Source organism: Carcharodon carcharias, chromosome 27, assembly GCF_017639515.1.
Source record: "Carcharodon carcharias isolate sCarCar2 chromosome 27, sCarCar2.pri, whole genome shotgun sequence".
NCBI lineage: Eukaryota > Metazoa > Chordata > Chondrichthyes > Lamniformes > Lamnidae > Carcharodon > Carcharodon carcharias.
This window is the reverse complement of record NC_054493.1, coordinates 19,408,828-19,424,588: the sequence shown is the minus strand read 5'-3', so window position 1 is coordinate 19,424,588 and position 15,761 is coordinate 19,408,828. Positions and strand designations below refer to the sequence as shown.

The following is a 15,761-nucleotide window of genomic DNA, read 5'->3' as shown; positions in this document are numbered from 1 at the left end:
GTTTTGACAGACTGTCTCTACTTATTAATATTCAAGTGTCTTAAAGGGGAAACGTGTGGTAGACAGGGGGAGAGTTATTGAGAGAGAATTTCAGAGCTTTTGGATGAGGGAACTGAAGGCACGCTCACTAATGGTGGAGTGATTAAAATAGGGAATGTACAAGGCCAGAATTAGAGCAGTGTAAATATCTCAGAGGGTTGTGGGGCTGGAGGAGATTGCAGAGATAGGGAGGGACAAGGCCATGGAGAGATTTCAAAACAAGGATGAGAATTTTAAAATCAAGTTGCTACTTGACCTGGAGCCAATTAAGTTCCAGAAGCAGAGGGGCTCAGTGCGAGTGAAGACGCAAACAGCAGATGTTTGGATGGCTTCAAGTTTACAGAGGGTAGAATGTAGGAGACCAGCCAGGAATGTGTTGGAATAGTGGAGTCTGGAGGTAACAATGGAAGGGATGAAGGTTTCAGCAGCAGATGCACTGAGACAGGGTGAGGTCGGGAGATGTTACAGAAACAGGTGATCTTAGTGATGACACAGATATGAGGTCAGAATCCCATCTCAAGATGAAGTGTAACACAAGAGGTTGTGTGTGAACAGACTGGCTTAATCTCAGAATGTTCCCAGGGAGAGGGATGGAGTTGGTATCTAGGGAATGGAGATTGGAGCAGGGACTGAAAACAGTGTCTTCAGTCTTTTTTCAGTGTTTAATTGGGGTTAATTAGTCATCAGGAAGAAAAGCAGGAACCAGAATGGGCCACGAGACTGATCCCAGGTTTAACTTAGTTGGAGAGGGAGAGAAGGAAGAAAGGTAACCCTCGGAGGTTTGGAGAAACCACTGTCACGATCACTCATTAAATCTCCACACAGTAAGTTTTGGACACAAAGTTAACATCTGCTATTCTGTACGGTCAGTCAGGAGGTTTTAGATTACTGTTTTGTCATGTGTAATGATTGAAGTGAATGATCAAAAAAGTTGTTCCCTCTGGTTGTACAGATTTGTTAAAAAGATAGAGAAAGAATTGTCCAAAGCTCAGTTTGGATTTCAGCACAGGGAGGAAGGTCAATCTTGTCTCCTCTACACTGGGGAGACCAAACGCAGACTGGGTGACCGCTTTGCGGAACACCTTTAGTCTGTCCACAAGCATGACCCAGACCTTCCTGTCTCTTGCCATTTCAATGCACCATCCTGCTCTCATGCCCACATGTCTATCCTTGGCCTGCTGCAATGTTTCAGTGAAGCCCAACGCAAACTGGAGGAACAGCACCTCATCTTCAGATTAGGCACTTTACAGCCTTCTGGACATAACATTGAGTTCAACAACTTCAGACCATGAACTCTCTCAACTATCCTCAACCCTTTTTAATCCCCCTTTTTTCTACATTCATTTTTAATCTTTATCCACTTATTTTCATTTTTATTTTTATTCATTTATCCATGGTTTTATCCCCTTTTTGATCCCCCTTTCTATCCTTTCTCCCCACCACTGTCCCCTCCCCCCACCCCATCCCCAAAAGGGCCATCTGTTACTTGTTCCATGTTGTCCTTTCACACGATGCCACCCATGTTCTGCTATTATCAAATTCTACTTTCTTACCTTTACACTAATATCAGCACGTCTTTTAGCCCTTACAACAGCCATTAACACTCCCTTTGTCCTTTAGCTCTTGACATCTTTGTCAATCTTTCCTTTGTCCCCATCTATCGCTGGCCTTCTATCCAGCTTCACCTGCTCCACCCCCCTTAAACAATGTAAATTTTATCACATTTCTACTTCTCTTCAGCTCTGAAGAAGGGTCATACGGACTCAAAACGTTAACCTCTGTTTCTCTCTCCACAGATGCTGCTGGACCTGCTGAAATTATCCAGCATTTTCATATTGTTTCATATTTGCAGCATCTGCAGTATTTTGCTTTTATCAGGGAAGAGGGAGAGTGTGTAGGACGGGGATTTGGAGCTTTGGGGGAACACAAGCAGAAAAAAATGTTCCATAGGAACTAAAATTGTCTGTTCTGAATTTCTATCCTGTACTGGCAGAGATGAATTTTGTAAACTATTTTTTCAGAGAATCGGAAGGGGAGGACTTGCAGATGGGAAAGTCAAATCAAACACATCAAGATCTGTCAGAGCCACTCGATTCATCAGGACCGGATTATCATCGGTCTTTGAATATGAATGGAGAAATGTGTGTCTGTTCTGTCTGTGAGAAAAGATTTCAAATATCAGTGGGTCTGGAAAAGCACCGAGAGACACACACACCCGAGTGAGAGTGTTCCACCTGACTGTGGAAAGAGCTTTAACCAGTTACACAGCCTGAAAAAACATCACACCATTCACAGCAGGGAGAAACTGTACGCGTGTTCTCTGTGTGGACGAGGCTTCAACTTATCATCCAACCTGGAGACACACAGGGACACCCGTACCATGGAGAAACCGTGGAAATGTGAGCACTGTGGAAAAGGATTCAATTGCCCATCCTGGCTAGAAAATCATCGACGCAGTCACACCAGGGAGAGGCCGTTCACCTGCTCCGAGTGTGGGAAGGGATTCACTCTGTCATCCCACCTGCTGAGACATCAGCAAATTCACACTGGGAAGAGGCCATTCACCTGCTCCGAGTGTGGGAAGGGATTCACTCTGTCATTTCACCTGCAGAGACACCAGCGGTTTCACACCGGGGAGAGACCGTTCACCTGCTCTGAGTGTGGGAAGGGATTCACTCAGTCATCTGACCTGCTGAGACACCAGCGGGTTCACAGCGGGGAGAGGCCGTTCACCTGCTCCAAGTGTGGGAAGGGATTTACTCAGTTATCCAGCCTGCTAAGACACCAGCAGTTTAACACTGGAGAGAGGCCGTTCAGCTGCTCCGAGTGTGGGAAGAGATTCACCGAGTCATCCCACCTGCTGAAACACCAGACGTCTCACACTGGGGAGAGGCCATTCTCCTGCTCCGAGTGTGGGAAGGGATTCACTCGGTCATCCCACCTGCTGAGACACCAATGGATTCATACTGGGGAGAGACCGTTCACCTGCTCCGAGTGTGGGAAGGGATTCACTCAGTCATCCGACCTACGGATACATAAGCGGATTCACACTGGGGAGAGACCATTCACCTGCCCTATATGTGGGAAGGGATTCACTGGGTCCTCTGAACTGGTGAAGCACCAGCGAATTCACACTGAGGAGAGACCATTCACCTGCTCTGAGTGTGGGAAGAAATTCACTCAGTCAACTAACCTGCGGACACACCAGCGAGTTCACAAGTGACTCCAGAGTTTGGATTCTGCTGTTATTGCTGCTGTTAATCACACCAAAAATTGAACCATCTTCATTCTGGCAGTTGGGGGTTGTTTCTGCTGATGTTAAAATCCCTGTAACCGGGCTGAAGTTTGATGTTCTGGATCTATAGCTGATTGTGTTCTTGGGGCTGCAGTGGACCAGGAGGCTCCACAAAGATCCCCATCCTCACTCTAGGATCAGTTCATTGTGACAGTTCACACAGCAACTAGAAAACATTCCCTGATGAGGGCCAAGCCCGGGCGGCAGGAGTGGGAGAGCCAAATAACAGCATGTTTAGTTCAAACACAGAAGATTTGTTCAGCCAATAACAGCATCAAGTGTGTTTGACGTGAACATAAAGTGAACAGTGAGGTGAAATAATGCCACAAGCTGTGGATGTACAACTTTAAATTTCCAAAATCCACCAACCTCATCAATGTGGCTCCACTGAACCTTTCAAGGCAAATATTGATCCTATATAAGGTGCCCTTCCCAGAACTATATACAGTTCGCCAGGTGTGATCTAACCAGGGCTTTGTATTGCTGCAGCAAACCTTTCCCTCTTTTCTATAACAGCCTCTGTAAAAGGTTGTGCAGCAAGGGGGATTAGATTGTATATAACCACAGAGAAAAATAAGGAGGTGCTTGATCAGCATAAAATTCCTTTGTAAATTTGATTTGAAATTAACTTCATTTTTTTGGAAAGCTGTATAAGAATCTTCATGTCATTGGATCAGGGAAACTGTTAATTTTCACACACTGAGCATGGACACTGCTGAAGCTCCTGTACCTCTTTCAATGTTGTTTTTCTTCACTCAGAGGTTTCAAAAGGGAATTGGACAATGACTTGAAAGGAAAAATAAAATCAGTGTTATTGAGAGAGAGAAAGAAGTTGAGTCTAATTGAAAGAACAATGTAAAAAATGATATTGATATGATGGGTTGAATGGTCTCCTCACGTGCTCTGCCATTTTATGAGGACATTATCAGATTAATTTGATGACAAGATTTCTAACTCTGCCACCTGAATTCCATTTCTGTAAATCAAAGACCCAAACTGTTGCTGCAGGACCTCACAGTTTAACATGATGTGCAGGTGCCTCTGGCTCCATCAGGTATTGTCCTGTAGTGGAGTGGTTATCATGCTGAAAGGTCCCCGCTTTGAAACTGGGCAGAAACGTGATCAAAATCTGTTCATTTAATTGTGAGACAATATCCCAATATTCACATGGTTAGATCAAGATATTAAGGGAATACAGTATCTCACAGCCATGTGTCCTGTTCATCCCTCAATCAACGTCACAAAAACACATTATCTGCTCATTTTGACGTTGCAGTTTGTTGGAGTGGTGGGGGGGTGTTGCTGAGAGGTGATTGGCTGTTGTGTTCCCTACATCACAACAATGACAACACTTCAAAAAGCCCTTCATTGGCCGGAAAGCACTTTGAGACGTCTGCTGGCCGGAAAAAGCGCTATATAAATGCAAGTCTGTCTTTCTTTAATTATCTTAAAACCCAGTGTCTGGTTACTGACCCTCGTCAGTGGAAACAGTTTCTCCCTATCTGCTCCATCAAACCTCCCGTCCCCACTGCCCTCCACCATCTCCCTACCCTTTCCCGGCAAGCTGTGTGAATCTTTAGAAACCCTTTGGGAACCAGAATCCAAGGAAAGTGAAGGGTGAACTGTCTGATTGACCAGAAACAGTCAAGGCACCTTTCCCTTCTTTAAGACGCTGGAACATTGACTTTTATGTTATCTGTGAAATTAACTGACCTGAGACATTGAAAGGATTTTCGTTGCTGCACATCGGGAATTCAACCCTAATATCGGCTTTGGGACATTCAGAATACTTGGTAACAGACAAGACACCGAAAGGCTCAAAGGGAGATGGCACTGGTTGTAGGAGAGCTGGTTCCCAGTGACATGGATGTGTCTGCAGTGGGTGGGATCAAACTGTTTCCATATATCCACAATGGATGTCCCATCCTTTATTTTGGAAGAGTAAAACTGATAGAGAACCATTGTCATTCCGGTAGCGGCAATCTGAAGCTTTAACTCGCTAACACCCTGGTTTAGGATATCTTGCAGACTGGTTTTATATCAGTTGCTGTGGTGCAATTGGTCAGCGCATTCGCTGTTAACTGAAAGATTGGTAGTTCACAACACATCCAGGGGTGAAGCCTTCACTGTTTTCTACCCATAAACAGTCATTGATACTCAGGTCTGTGTTGTCAGTGGGTACCTGAACAGCAAGAAAAGATCCCCACAAATATTGCCAGCTCTACTGTTATCCGGTGAGTTCCCTCACAAGCAACTTTTTCGAATATTCATTTCAAATATAACGAGAGAACAATTAGACCTACCATGTAACTATGTCTCACATATTAGAAATCTATCAAAATATTGGATTTAAACAAACCCATCAGTGATTCGCTTTTCCTCAGCTCCACAGTGAGTGAGACAGGGAAAAGCAGCAAAATTCCAGCCCCACACTCTCCAATCTCCCGCTGCCAGCAAAAAGCAGTGACTGCAGCTTCAATCAGTGGGTTACTGCCCATCCCTAGGACGCAAGATACTCCAATCCGGGCCAAACCTCCCAATACACCGAGCACCAGCTCAGGAAAACGCAGGTCGATTATAAGCAGCACTTACAGAACACCCGAGTGAGTGAGTCACAAATAAAAATCACACAAACTTTCTAAATCTTTTCACTGAAAAATTCATTTTTTTTATTGAAAAGCTGATTGTTATGAATCTGAAAATGAGCACCATGGGATTTGTATTACCGATTGACTTGAATGTCCGTCAGGTTTGCAATTCAATTTGTGTTGGAAGTTGCAGCAAATCTGATTTCAAAATGAGGTCACAAACCCTGAGGAAAATGGATCACAACGTTTGGAAGGATATGCAACTAAGAAGCAGAAGCTGTGAATGATGTTATTAATGATTGAGTGGAAAGCATTGGACCCTTGGGCTTCTGCTGGCCAATTCCCTTCTCTGCCATTTCATTCAGACAGTTAACTCACTGCGGTAACAGATGTGGATATGTTCTTTTGCTTTGTCTGGCTCGCGCAGTTGGTTGAGCATGAGACGCAATCTCAGGATCGTGGGTTCAAGCCCCACATTAGATGCCTTTTTAAAAAACTTTGCTGCTTTCGTGGTGATCCCCAGCTCTCCATCCCTCCTGCAGTATCACCGCTCAAACTGAGTCTTTCTCCTGTGTGCTTTTGTTAATACCACAGCTCCAAGTATATACATGAAAACTACCCTCCGCTTCACTGGAAGTGCGAGAGACAAGTTTGTAGGTCCGGCCTAATGTACAATGAGTGATGGCATTTTAAGAGCAGCGAGTTCCACTCTAGCCCCGTACCTACAAAACCGTTCAGTCACAGGATTGGAATGGACACTTCCTGGGGGACCAATAAGGGCGGGTCCACATCAAACAGGATCCAGATGAGAATGATCTGATTCATAAGATTAGGGGGGAGTATTTCTGAACTCCTCCTGAACCTTATTCACATCAAAATGAGCTTCGAGGAAACATTGGATCGGATGAGTTTGTCTCCTTTGGTACATAAGAGGCTGAGGGGAGATTTAACTGAAGTGTATAAAATTATGAGTCACCGTGATAGAGTGGATAGGAAGGACCTATTTCCGTGAGCAAAGAGATCAATAACCAGGGACATAGGTTCATAAATAAAGAAATCCTCACATTGATGTAGCACCTTTCCCCACTACCAGAATCCCAAAGTGCTTTCCAGCCAATGAGGTACTTTGGAAGTGGATTCACTGTTGTAATGTAGGAAACACAGCAACCCCCACACACAGCAACGTCACAATGAGCAGAGATACCATTCTTGTGATGTTGATTGAGGGATAAATATTCAACAGGACATGGGACTCTTTTTGAAATAGTGACATGGGGAATTTTACACCCACCTGAGAGGGCAGGTGGCTCAGTTTTAAAATCTCAAGGAAATACCTCCGCAAGTGCAGGACTCACTCATTGCTTGGAGGGAATGTCAAACTAAATTGCTGTGCTCAAGTTTTAGCAATGAGATTTGACATCATAGCTTTCCAACATAAAGGTGAAAGTGTTACCAACAGAGCCACAGCAAAAGCAACAATTCAAATTAACAGAATTAATGGAAGGATTAGATGGGAGTTGTGAATTAATTTGTTTCACTCAGTGGGCGTGGGGGGTCTGGAACTCACTGCCTGAGCTGGTAGTAGAGACAGAAACCCCCACTGGATTAAAGAAAAGAACATGTGGAAATTCATTTGAGCTGCTGTAACCTACATGGCTGCAGAACAAGAGCTAGAACATGGGATTGAACTGGATTGTTCTTTTTCTACCGACATGGACACGATGTTTCGAATGGCCACCTTCTGGGTCATAAATATTTCTTTGTTTCATTATTTCAATGTTTAAATTGATGAGACTTTTTCTGTATGATTGTGTGTGTTTGCTCAATAAAATGTTCATAATGTTGGTGAAGGATTGAGAGTTTTCAGTGTGGGATAGAGTGAAATGGGTCAGTAGAAAAGCAACACATTTCCAATCAGAGCAGCAATAGATGACAGGTACAGAATAGCTGGCATCCTCATCCCTTTTGTTGTTTAATCTCTCTATCCAGCCAATCACAAAACTTCTCTTCTGTTCTTCCCCCTCCTCCTTTCCCTGTCTTTTTTCTTTCCTAAAATCTGCTGTATCTCCAACTTTTTTCCAGTTCAGTTGGAAGTCCCGTGACCTGAACCATGAACTGTTTTTCTTTCCACAGTCTCAACCCTGGCCACTGAGTATTTCCAGCATTCTCTGTTTGGGAATTAGGATCAGATCTGGTGAAATTTAAATTCAGTGAATCAATCAAAGCTTGTGATTGACAATCAGTGTCAGTAATGGTCAGCAATCATTGTCTGAAAAAGCCATTTGTTTCATTATTGCCCTTTAATGATATTAACAATCCATATTTAAAAGTTCAAAGCATTTGATCCATAGCCAGCACATTCTTAAGCAGTTTATGGGGGGGTGGGAAATCAATTGTTTATCCGATCTGCCTGGACTCCACTAAGTTCACATCTTACTGTTGTGGTTTGTTACGCTGGTAATTACATTCAGGATAGAGCAATGGTGCAAGGCCATTGACCTTTGGTTATCTATCAAGGGGAGTAATAATTTTATATTTTCCCCCTACGGCTTCATCGTAATCAAATCGCAAAACAAAAATTATGTATTCAACAACATCCTTTCCATGGCGGGGCTATTACCCAGCATTCATAGCGATACAGATTGTGCCCTGTCCTCACTGCAGGGGCGGCTGCGCATGTGCAGTGGTGTGCTTAGAACAGCGCATGCGCAGAGTCTGCCGCTGCCGGATGGTGTTTATTTCGGCTCCTCAAACGCTGAGAAATGGCCGATTCTGGGAGGGTAATGGAGGCGGCGGAATTGGTGGGGAGGGTTCATGAACACACGGTGGAGGCTTCAAACCCACATTAGGAATGCACAGGTTCCGCGATTGTCGCAAAGCGGGCGGCAAATGCGGGAAGGCGCTAAACACATAATTCCCCATTAAAAGCCGCCATCTTTATAGGGGACAATGTGCAGCAGGGCGCATGCGCGGTCATCCTGGTCCAGGTAGCAGGAGGAGAGAATATTGTGAATTTCTATCCTGGACTGACAGGGATGGATTTTGGAAACTCCTTTTACAGGGGGTTAGAAGGGGAGGATTTACACACAGCAAACTCAGACCAAGAGAAATGTTTGCCACTTTTCAATTTCTATTCTGGACTGACAGTGCTGGATTTTGTAAACTTTTTTTTACAGATTATTGGAAGAAGATTTTCAGATAGGAAACTCAAATCAAGAATGACAAGATTTGATGCAGTCACTCCATTCATCAGAACCTGACTATCGTCATCACTTGAATGTGGAATGAATAAGGTTTGTCTGTTCTCTCTTTGGGAAAATACTTTGAATATCTGTGGGACTTCAAACACAGAGGGAGAGACCGTGGAAGGATTTGAAAACAAGGATGAGAATTTTAAAATTGAGGTGTTGCTTCACTGGGATGAACAGTGGTGATGGGGGAAAGGGACACGGTGTGAGGAAGATTCACTTAGGTTTGATGGAGGTCTGGACAGAGTAGAGAGGGAGAAATGGTTCCCATTGGTGGAAGGATCGAGAACTGGAGGACACAGATTTAAGGTAATTGAGAAGGAATCAATGGGGACATCAGGAGAACCTTTTTCATGCAGTGAGTGGCTAAGATCTGGAATGTGCTGCTTGTGATGGTGATGGAGGCAGCTTCAATAGAAGCATTCAAGAGGCAATTGGATTGTTTGAAAAGGATGAATGTGCAGGGTTATGGGGAGAAAATGGGGGAATGGCACACAGCGAATTATTCATTTGGAGCTGGTGCAGACAGGAAGGGCTGAATTATCTCCTCCTGTGCTGTAACAATTCTGTGATTCTGTGATACAGAGTGTGAAGTTTTGGATGACCTCAGGTTTATGGAGGTTGAACGTAGGAGACTGGATAGGAAAGTGCACATAGTCAAGTCTAGAGGGAATAACGGAATGGATGAGGGTTTCAGAAATGGTTGAGCTGAGGCAGAGGCAAAGTCGTGGGATGTTGCTGAGGTGGATCCACCCGATCACAGACCTTCCCTTTTGTTCTTTCCTCATGATTCCCCTTTCACTGACTGAAAACCTATCACATTTCTATCTTTCCGCATTTCTGAGGAATGGTCATCACAACCTGAAACATTAACTCTCGTTCTCTCCACAGATGCTGCCTGACCTGCTGAGTGTTTGCAACATTTTCTGTTTTTATTACTGAGGTGGAAATAGGCGGTCTTGGTGATGATGTGGATATGTGGTTCGAAGCTCATCTTGGGGTGAAATATTTCATCATTGTTGTGAATTGTCTGATTCAGCCTCAGACAGTTGAAAGGGAGAGGGATGGAGTCGGGAGCTAGGGAGTGGAGTTTGTAGCAGGGACTGAAGACAATGGCTTCAGTCTGCCCAGTATTTAGATGGAGCAAATTTCTGTTCATCCAGTACTGGATGACAGACAAGTCAGGACAGTGTGTGACTTGGAGGGGAACTTGGAGGTGATGGTGTTCACATACACCTGCTACCCTGATCCTTCTAGGTGTGGAGGTTGAGGGTTTGGGAGATTCCGTCAAAGCTCTGATAGAATTGTAGATATATAAAACACCTCTTGTTATCCTCCTGCAACTCCTCACCCTTCTCTCACTCCTCCTATAGAGGCCAGAGTGTAGGCCCAGACTTTGTGGCAGGTTTCCTTCCCTGAAGGACATTAGTGAACCAGTTGGGTTGTCACAACAATCCAGCAGTTTTCATGGTCACTTTTTCCTAGTGCCACAAGCTGCCTTTGTGCTTTTGTGGGTTCTCTCTCACTCCCTTTTTTACTGTTTTAAATCAGTTTCACAGGGTATTAGAAGAGGAGGATTTGCAACCGGGAAACTCAAACCAAAGAACACAACAGATCTGATGGAGTCGCCTAATTTATCATATCCTGAATATCATCAGATTTTGAACATGGAAGGAAAAAGCACCGTTCACAGTGGGGAGAAACCATACAAGTGTTCTGTGTGTGGACGAGGCTTCAGCCGATCATCTGGCCTTTCGAGACACAAGCACAGTCACAGCGGGGAGAAACCGTGGAAATGTGGGAACTGTGGAAAGGGATTCAGTTACCCATCTGAGCTGAAAACTCATCACCGCACTCACACTGGGGAGAGGCCGTTCATCTGCTCCCAGTGTGGGAAGGGGTTCACTAATTCATCCACCCTGCTAATACACCAGCGGGTTCACACTGGGGAGAGACCGTTCACCTGCTCAGAGTGTGGGAAAGGATTCACTCAGTCATCTAACTTGCTGATACACCAGCGAGTTCACACTGGGGAGAGACCTTTTAAATGCCCAGACTGTGGGAAATTTTTTAGAAGTTCCGGGGACCTGATGTGCCATCAACGTGTTCACACTGATGAGAGACCATTTAGATGTTCTCAGTGCGGGACTGGGTTCAAGGGATCATTTCAACTCACTGTACACCAGCGAATTCACACTGGGGAGAGACCATTCACCTGCTCCATGTGTGGGAAGGGATTCACTCAATTATCCCATGTGCTGAGACATGAGAGAGTTCACACTGGGGAGAGACCTTATAAATGCCCATGCTGTGGGAAGTGCTATAAAAGTTCGGGGGAACTGATGTCCCATCAGCGTGTTCACACTGATGTGAGACCGTTCGTGTGCTCTCAGTGTGGGACTGGGTTCATGCTATCAGCGGAACTCACTAAACACCAACGAGTTCACACCGGGGAGAGCCCATTCACCTACTCCGAGTATGGGAAAGGATTCACTTGGTGATCCACCCTGCTGAGTCATCAGTGAGTTCATGAGTAACTACAGTGAATGCCTAACATAAGTTCTGGGGAAAATGCTAGGCTCTATTATAAAGGACATGGTAACAGAACACTTGGAAAGCATAAATGGTCAAAGACAAAGTCAGCATGGGTTTATGAAAGGGAAATCATGCTTAACTAATCTACTGGAGTTTTTTGAGGATGTAACTAGTAGGATAGATAAGGGAGAACTAGTGGATATGGTGTATTTGGGTTTCACAAAGGCTTTTAATAAGGTTCAACATAAATGGCTAGTGGGCAAAATTAAAGCACATGGGATCGAGGATAATATACTGGCATGGATTGAGAATTGGTTGACCGAGCGGAAACAGAGAGTAGGAATAAATAGGTCTTTTTCTGGATGGCAGATGGTGACTAGTGGTGTACCGTAGAGATCAGTGCTTGGGCCCCAGCTATTCACAGTACATATAAATGACTTGGATACGCTTTGGTGCGAAAAACAGAAAGGCAGAAATTTATTTAAATGATGATGTATTGGGAAATGTGGATGTACAAAGGGATCAGGGTGTCCTTGTACACCTGTCAATGAAAGTAAACAGGCAGGTGCAGCAAGAAATTAGGAAGGCAAATGGTGTGTTGGCTTTCATTGCAAGAGGATTTGAGTTCAGAAGTAGCCCTACTTCAGTTATACAGGGCCTAGGTGAGACCACACTTGGGGTATTGCTTGCAGTTTTGGTCTCCCTACCTAAGAAAAGATATACTTGCCATAGAGGGAGTGCAGCGAAGGTTCACTAGGCTGATTCCGGGGATGGCAGGACTGTCGTATAAGGAGAGATTAGTTCGACTGGGCCTAAATTCACTAGAGTTTAAAAGAATGAGTGGGGATCTAATTGAAATGTATAAAATTCTAACTGAATAGATGCAGGGAGGACATTTCCCCTGGTTGGGGAGTCTAGAACCACAGGGGCACAGTCTCAGGACGTGGGGCAGGCCATTTAGGATTGAGATGAGGAAAAATTTCTTCACTCAGAGGGAGCTTGTGGAATTCTCTACCACAGAAGGCTGTGGAGGCTGGGTCACTAAGCATATTCAAGAAAGAAATTGATAAAATTTTTGGATATTAGGAACATCAAGGGGTATGGAGAGAAAGCGAGAATATGGTGTTAAGATAGAGGATCAGCCATGATCACTTTGAATGGCGGAGCAGGCTTGAAGGGCCGAATGGCCTATTCCTACTTCTGGTTCTATGTGATTGGATTTTGCTGTTAATCACATCTAGGACTGAATCATGTTCATTGGGGTCTGTTTTTGCTGATGTTAATAAACTCCAGCCTAGTTGTAGGGGTTAATAATCTGGATAAAAGTGAAATAAATCAACTTTGTGTTAACCACTCAGTCTGGTGAATCTTGTTACTATCTCAAACACAAGTTATTACCTTTTGAAGGGCTCTCTCTCCCCCTGTCTCCTCCATCCTCACCTCCAACAACAAGTGTGAGGAGCTCATGGAGCTTCTTTGTCACTAAGATTGAGACAATCCGATCAGCTGCCTCTGCTGCTTCCCTCCCTTCCACTGACCCACCGGGACAAACTGCCTCTAAAGATCCTCCTTGTCCTGAACCCACATCTTTCTTTAGTTTCTCTCCCATCTCCCATCAGACCCTCTCAGTGCTTACCTTGGAGAGGAGACCCACCTCTTCCTTCAACCTTATTCCCACTAAACTACTGCCCCCCCCCCCCCCCCCCCGCAACTCTCCTCATGTACACTGACGTTGTTAATGGTTCTCTCTTCAGGTACTGTCCCTGTCTCCTCTAAATTCGCCCACATCAGCCCCTCCTCATGAAAAACAAACCCTTGACTTCACCGTCTTTGCAAACTACTGCCCCATCTTCATCCTCCCTTCCTTCTCCAAAATCCGAGGGCATTTCGTCACCTCCCAAATCCGTCCCTGTCTTTCCTGGAGCTCCATGTTTCAATCTCTCCCAGCAGGTTTCTGCCCCTATCACAGGGCTGAAACAACTCTTATCAGAGTCACTAAACACATCCCATGTCGCAACAAAGGTGAGCTGTCTCTCCTTGTCCTTCTCCATCAGTCTGCAGCCTTTGATATGGTTAAACCACCTGCTACTCCTGCAGCCCCCCTTCACTCTTGTCCAGCTGGGTGGCTCTGCACTCTTCTGGTTCTTTGCTTATCCAGCAATTCACAGCCACAGTATCACCTGCAATGTCTTCTCTTCCAGCTCCCACACCATTACCTCTGGTGACCCTGAGGATCTATCCTGGACCGCCCCCTCCCCCTCAATCTCATCTATACACTGCCCCTCATGGACAACATCTGAGAACAGTGTTCAATTTCACATGTATGCTGATGACACCAGCACCTGTCGTACTCCTCCACTGTTGTGCAATTCTCAGGCTGCTTATCCCACATCCAGTACTGGACTTATAGACATTTCCTCCAAGTGGATGTTGGAGAGGCTGGAGACATTCTTTATGGTCCCAGCTCCAAATTCCATCCTTCTCCCTGGCAACTGTGGACTAAACCACACTTTTCACAACCTCGATTCACATTTGACCCTGAGATGAGATTCCGACCACATATTCTTCCCATCACTAATACCACCTATTTCCAGCTCCGTAACATCGCCTGACTCCATCCATACCTCACCCCATCTCTTTGTCACCTCTAGACTGGACTATTCCAACACACTCTTGGCCGGCCTCCCACACTCTACCCTCCACAAACTCAAGGTCATTCAAAACTCTCTTCCTGTATCCTAACACAGGCCAAATTCTATTCCCCCATCACCCCTGTGCTCACTGACCTGCACTGGATCTCAGTGACACATCGATTTTAAAATTCTCATCCTTGTTTTCAACTCCTATATTGCCTCACCCCTCCCTACCTTTGGAATCTCATCCAGCCCCACAGGTCTCTTGGATATCTGTCCTCTTCTCATTCCAGCCCCTTTCACATCCCATATTTTCTTTGCTTCACCATTGGTGGCCATGCTTTCAGCTGTCTGAGTCTTTTTGCTATGTAATTCCCTCCCAAAACCTCCCCGCCTTTCTACTTCTCTCTCCCTCTTAAGATGCTCCTAAAAATTTATCTTTTTAATCACATTTTTCTCCATCTTCCCAAATTGCTCAATGTGTGGTTCTGACAAATTTAATTTGATAACTCTCCTTGTGATGTTGACTGATAAAATCACTATATGAAGGTGAATTGTTGTTGAATCTGATTAACAACAGCAGTAACACCAGAATCCAACTCCTGCAGTCACATGTCATCTTGCTGGTGTCTCAGCAGCTGGATGACTGACTGAATCTCTTCCCACACAGTGAGCAGGTAAACAGTCTCTCCCTGGTGTGACTGCACTGATGAGTTTCCAGCTCAGATGGGTAATTGAATCCTTTCCCGCAGTCCTGATATTTCCATAGTTTCTCCGTGGTGTAGGTATCCTTGTATCTCTCCAGGTTGGATGGTTTTTTGAAACCTCCACATGCAAAACCCATGTACAGTTTCTCCCCACTGCAGATTTGAAAATCTTCCCTTTCTAAAACCCTGGAAAGAAGTTTACACAATTCTTCACTGTAAATACAGAATACTTGGCTCCTTTTTAAGATAAACAAAATAAGTGGAAGCCATTTACTGACTTAGTCCTCAGGGCAATGCTTTGACCAGTCAGGATCAAGCTGCCTGGTTTAATTTCAAACAATGCTTCACAGGTAACCATCAGTCACTATCACTGGTGCATTCTCCATGGCAATGCCTCTACCAATCAGAGTCAAACTTGCCAACTGGTCAGCACTCTCTTCATATACAGTATAAATTGTTGTTTTCCCCTTATATTGGTATTCATGTGAAATGTCCTGATGAGTGCGAGATGAAAAGATTTGACATCTCTTTTTTCAGTAAGAACATTTTTTCCTCTCTTGTTCCCCAAAGCTGTAAATCTATGTCCCACACACTCTCCTTCCTCCCTGCACTGAAATTCAGACTCAGTTCCCCATACTCCCTGTTTAAAAGTCAGATGAAGATCTTACCAAGAAGATTGGGAAAGTTTTGGTCTCCTAACTTAAGGAGGGATACAC

General features: G+C 44.7%; 2 protein-coding genes across 2 annotated transcripts in view; both read left to right on the top strand.

Annotated features, from left to right (window-relative positions):
- Positions 1-4,621, top strand: part of LOC121270512 (gastrula zinc finger protein XlCGF8.2DB-like) — a 46,870-nt gene extending 42,249 nt beyond the window's left edge. The window contains exon 4 of the mRNA XM_041175874.1: positions 2,497-4,621. Coding sequence (XP_041031808.1) covers positions 2,497-3,262 — 766 coding nt within the window. The 3' untranslated portion in view covers positions 3,263-4,621. The remainder of the gene's footprint in view (positions 1-2,496) is intronic.
- A 4,003-nt stretch (positions 4,622-8,624) lies between these two features.
- On the top strand, positions 8,625-11,886 carry LOC121270515 (zinc finger protein 239-like). The gene is made up of 3 exons (XM_041175877.1): positions 8,625-8,702; positions 9,099-9,215; positions 10,722-11,886. The coding sequence occupies exon 3, from the start codon at positions 10,790-10,792 to the stop codon at positions 11,669-11,671; it is 882 nt and encodes a 293-aa protein (XP_041031811.1). The 5' UTR covers positions 8,625-8,702; positions 9,099-9,215; positions 10,722-10,789; the 3' UTR covers positions 11,672-11,886.
- The last annotated feature ends 3,875 nt before the right edge of the window (positions 11,887-15,761 follow it).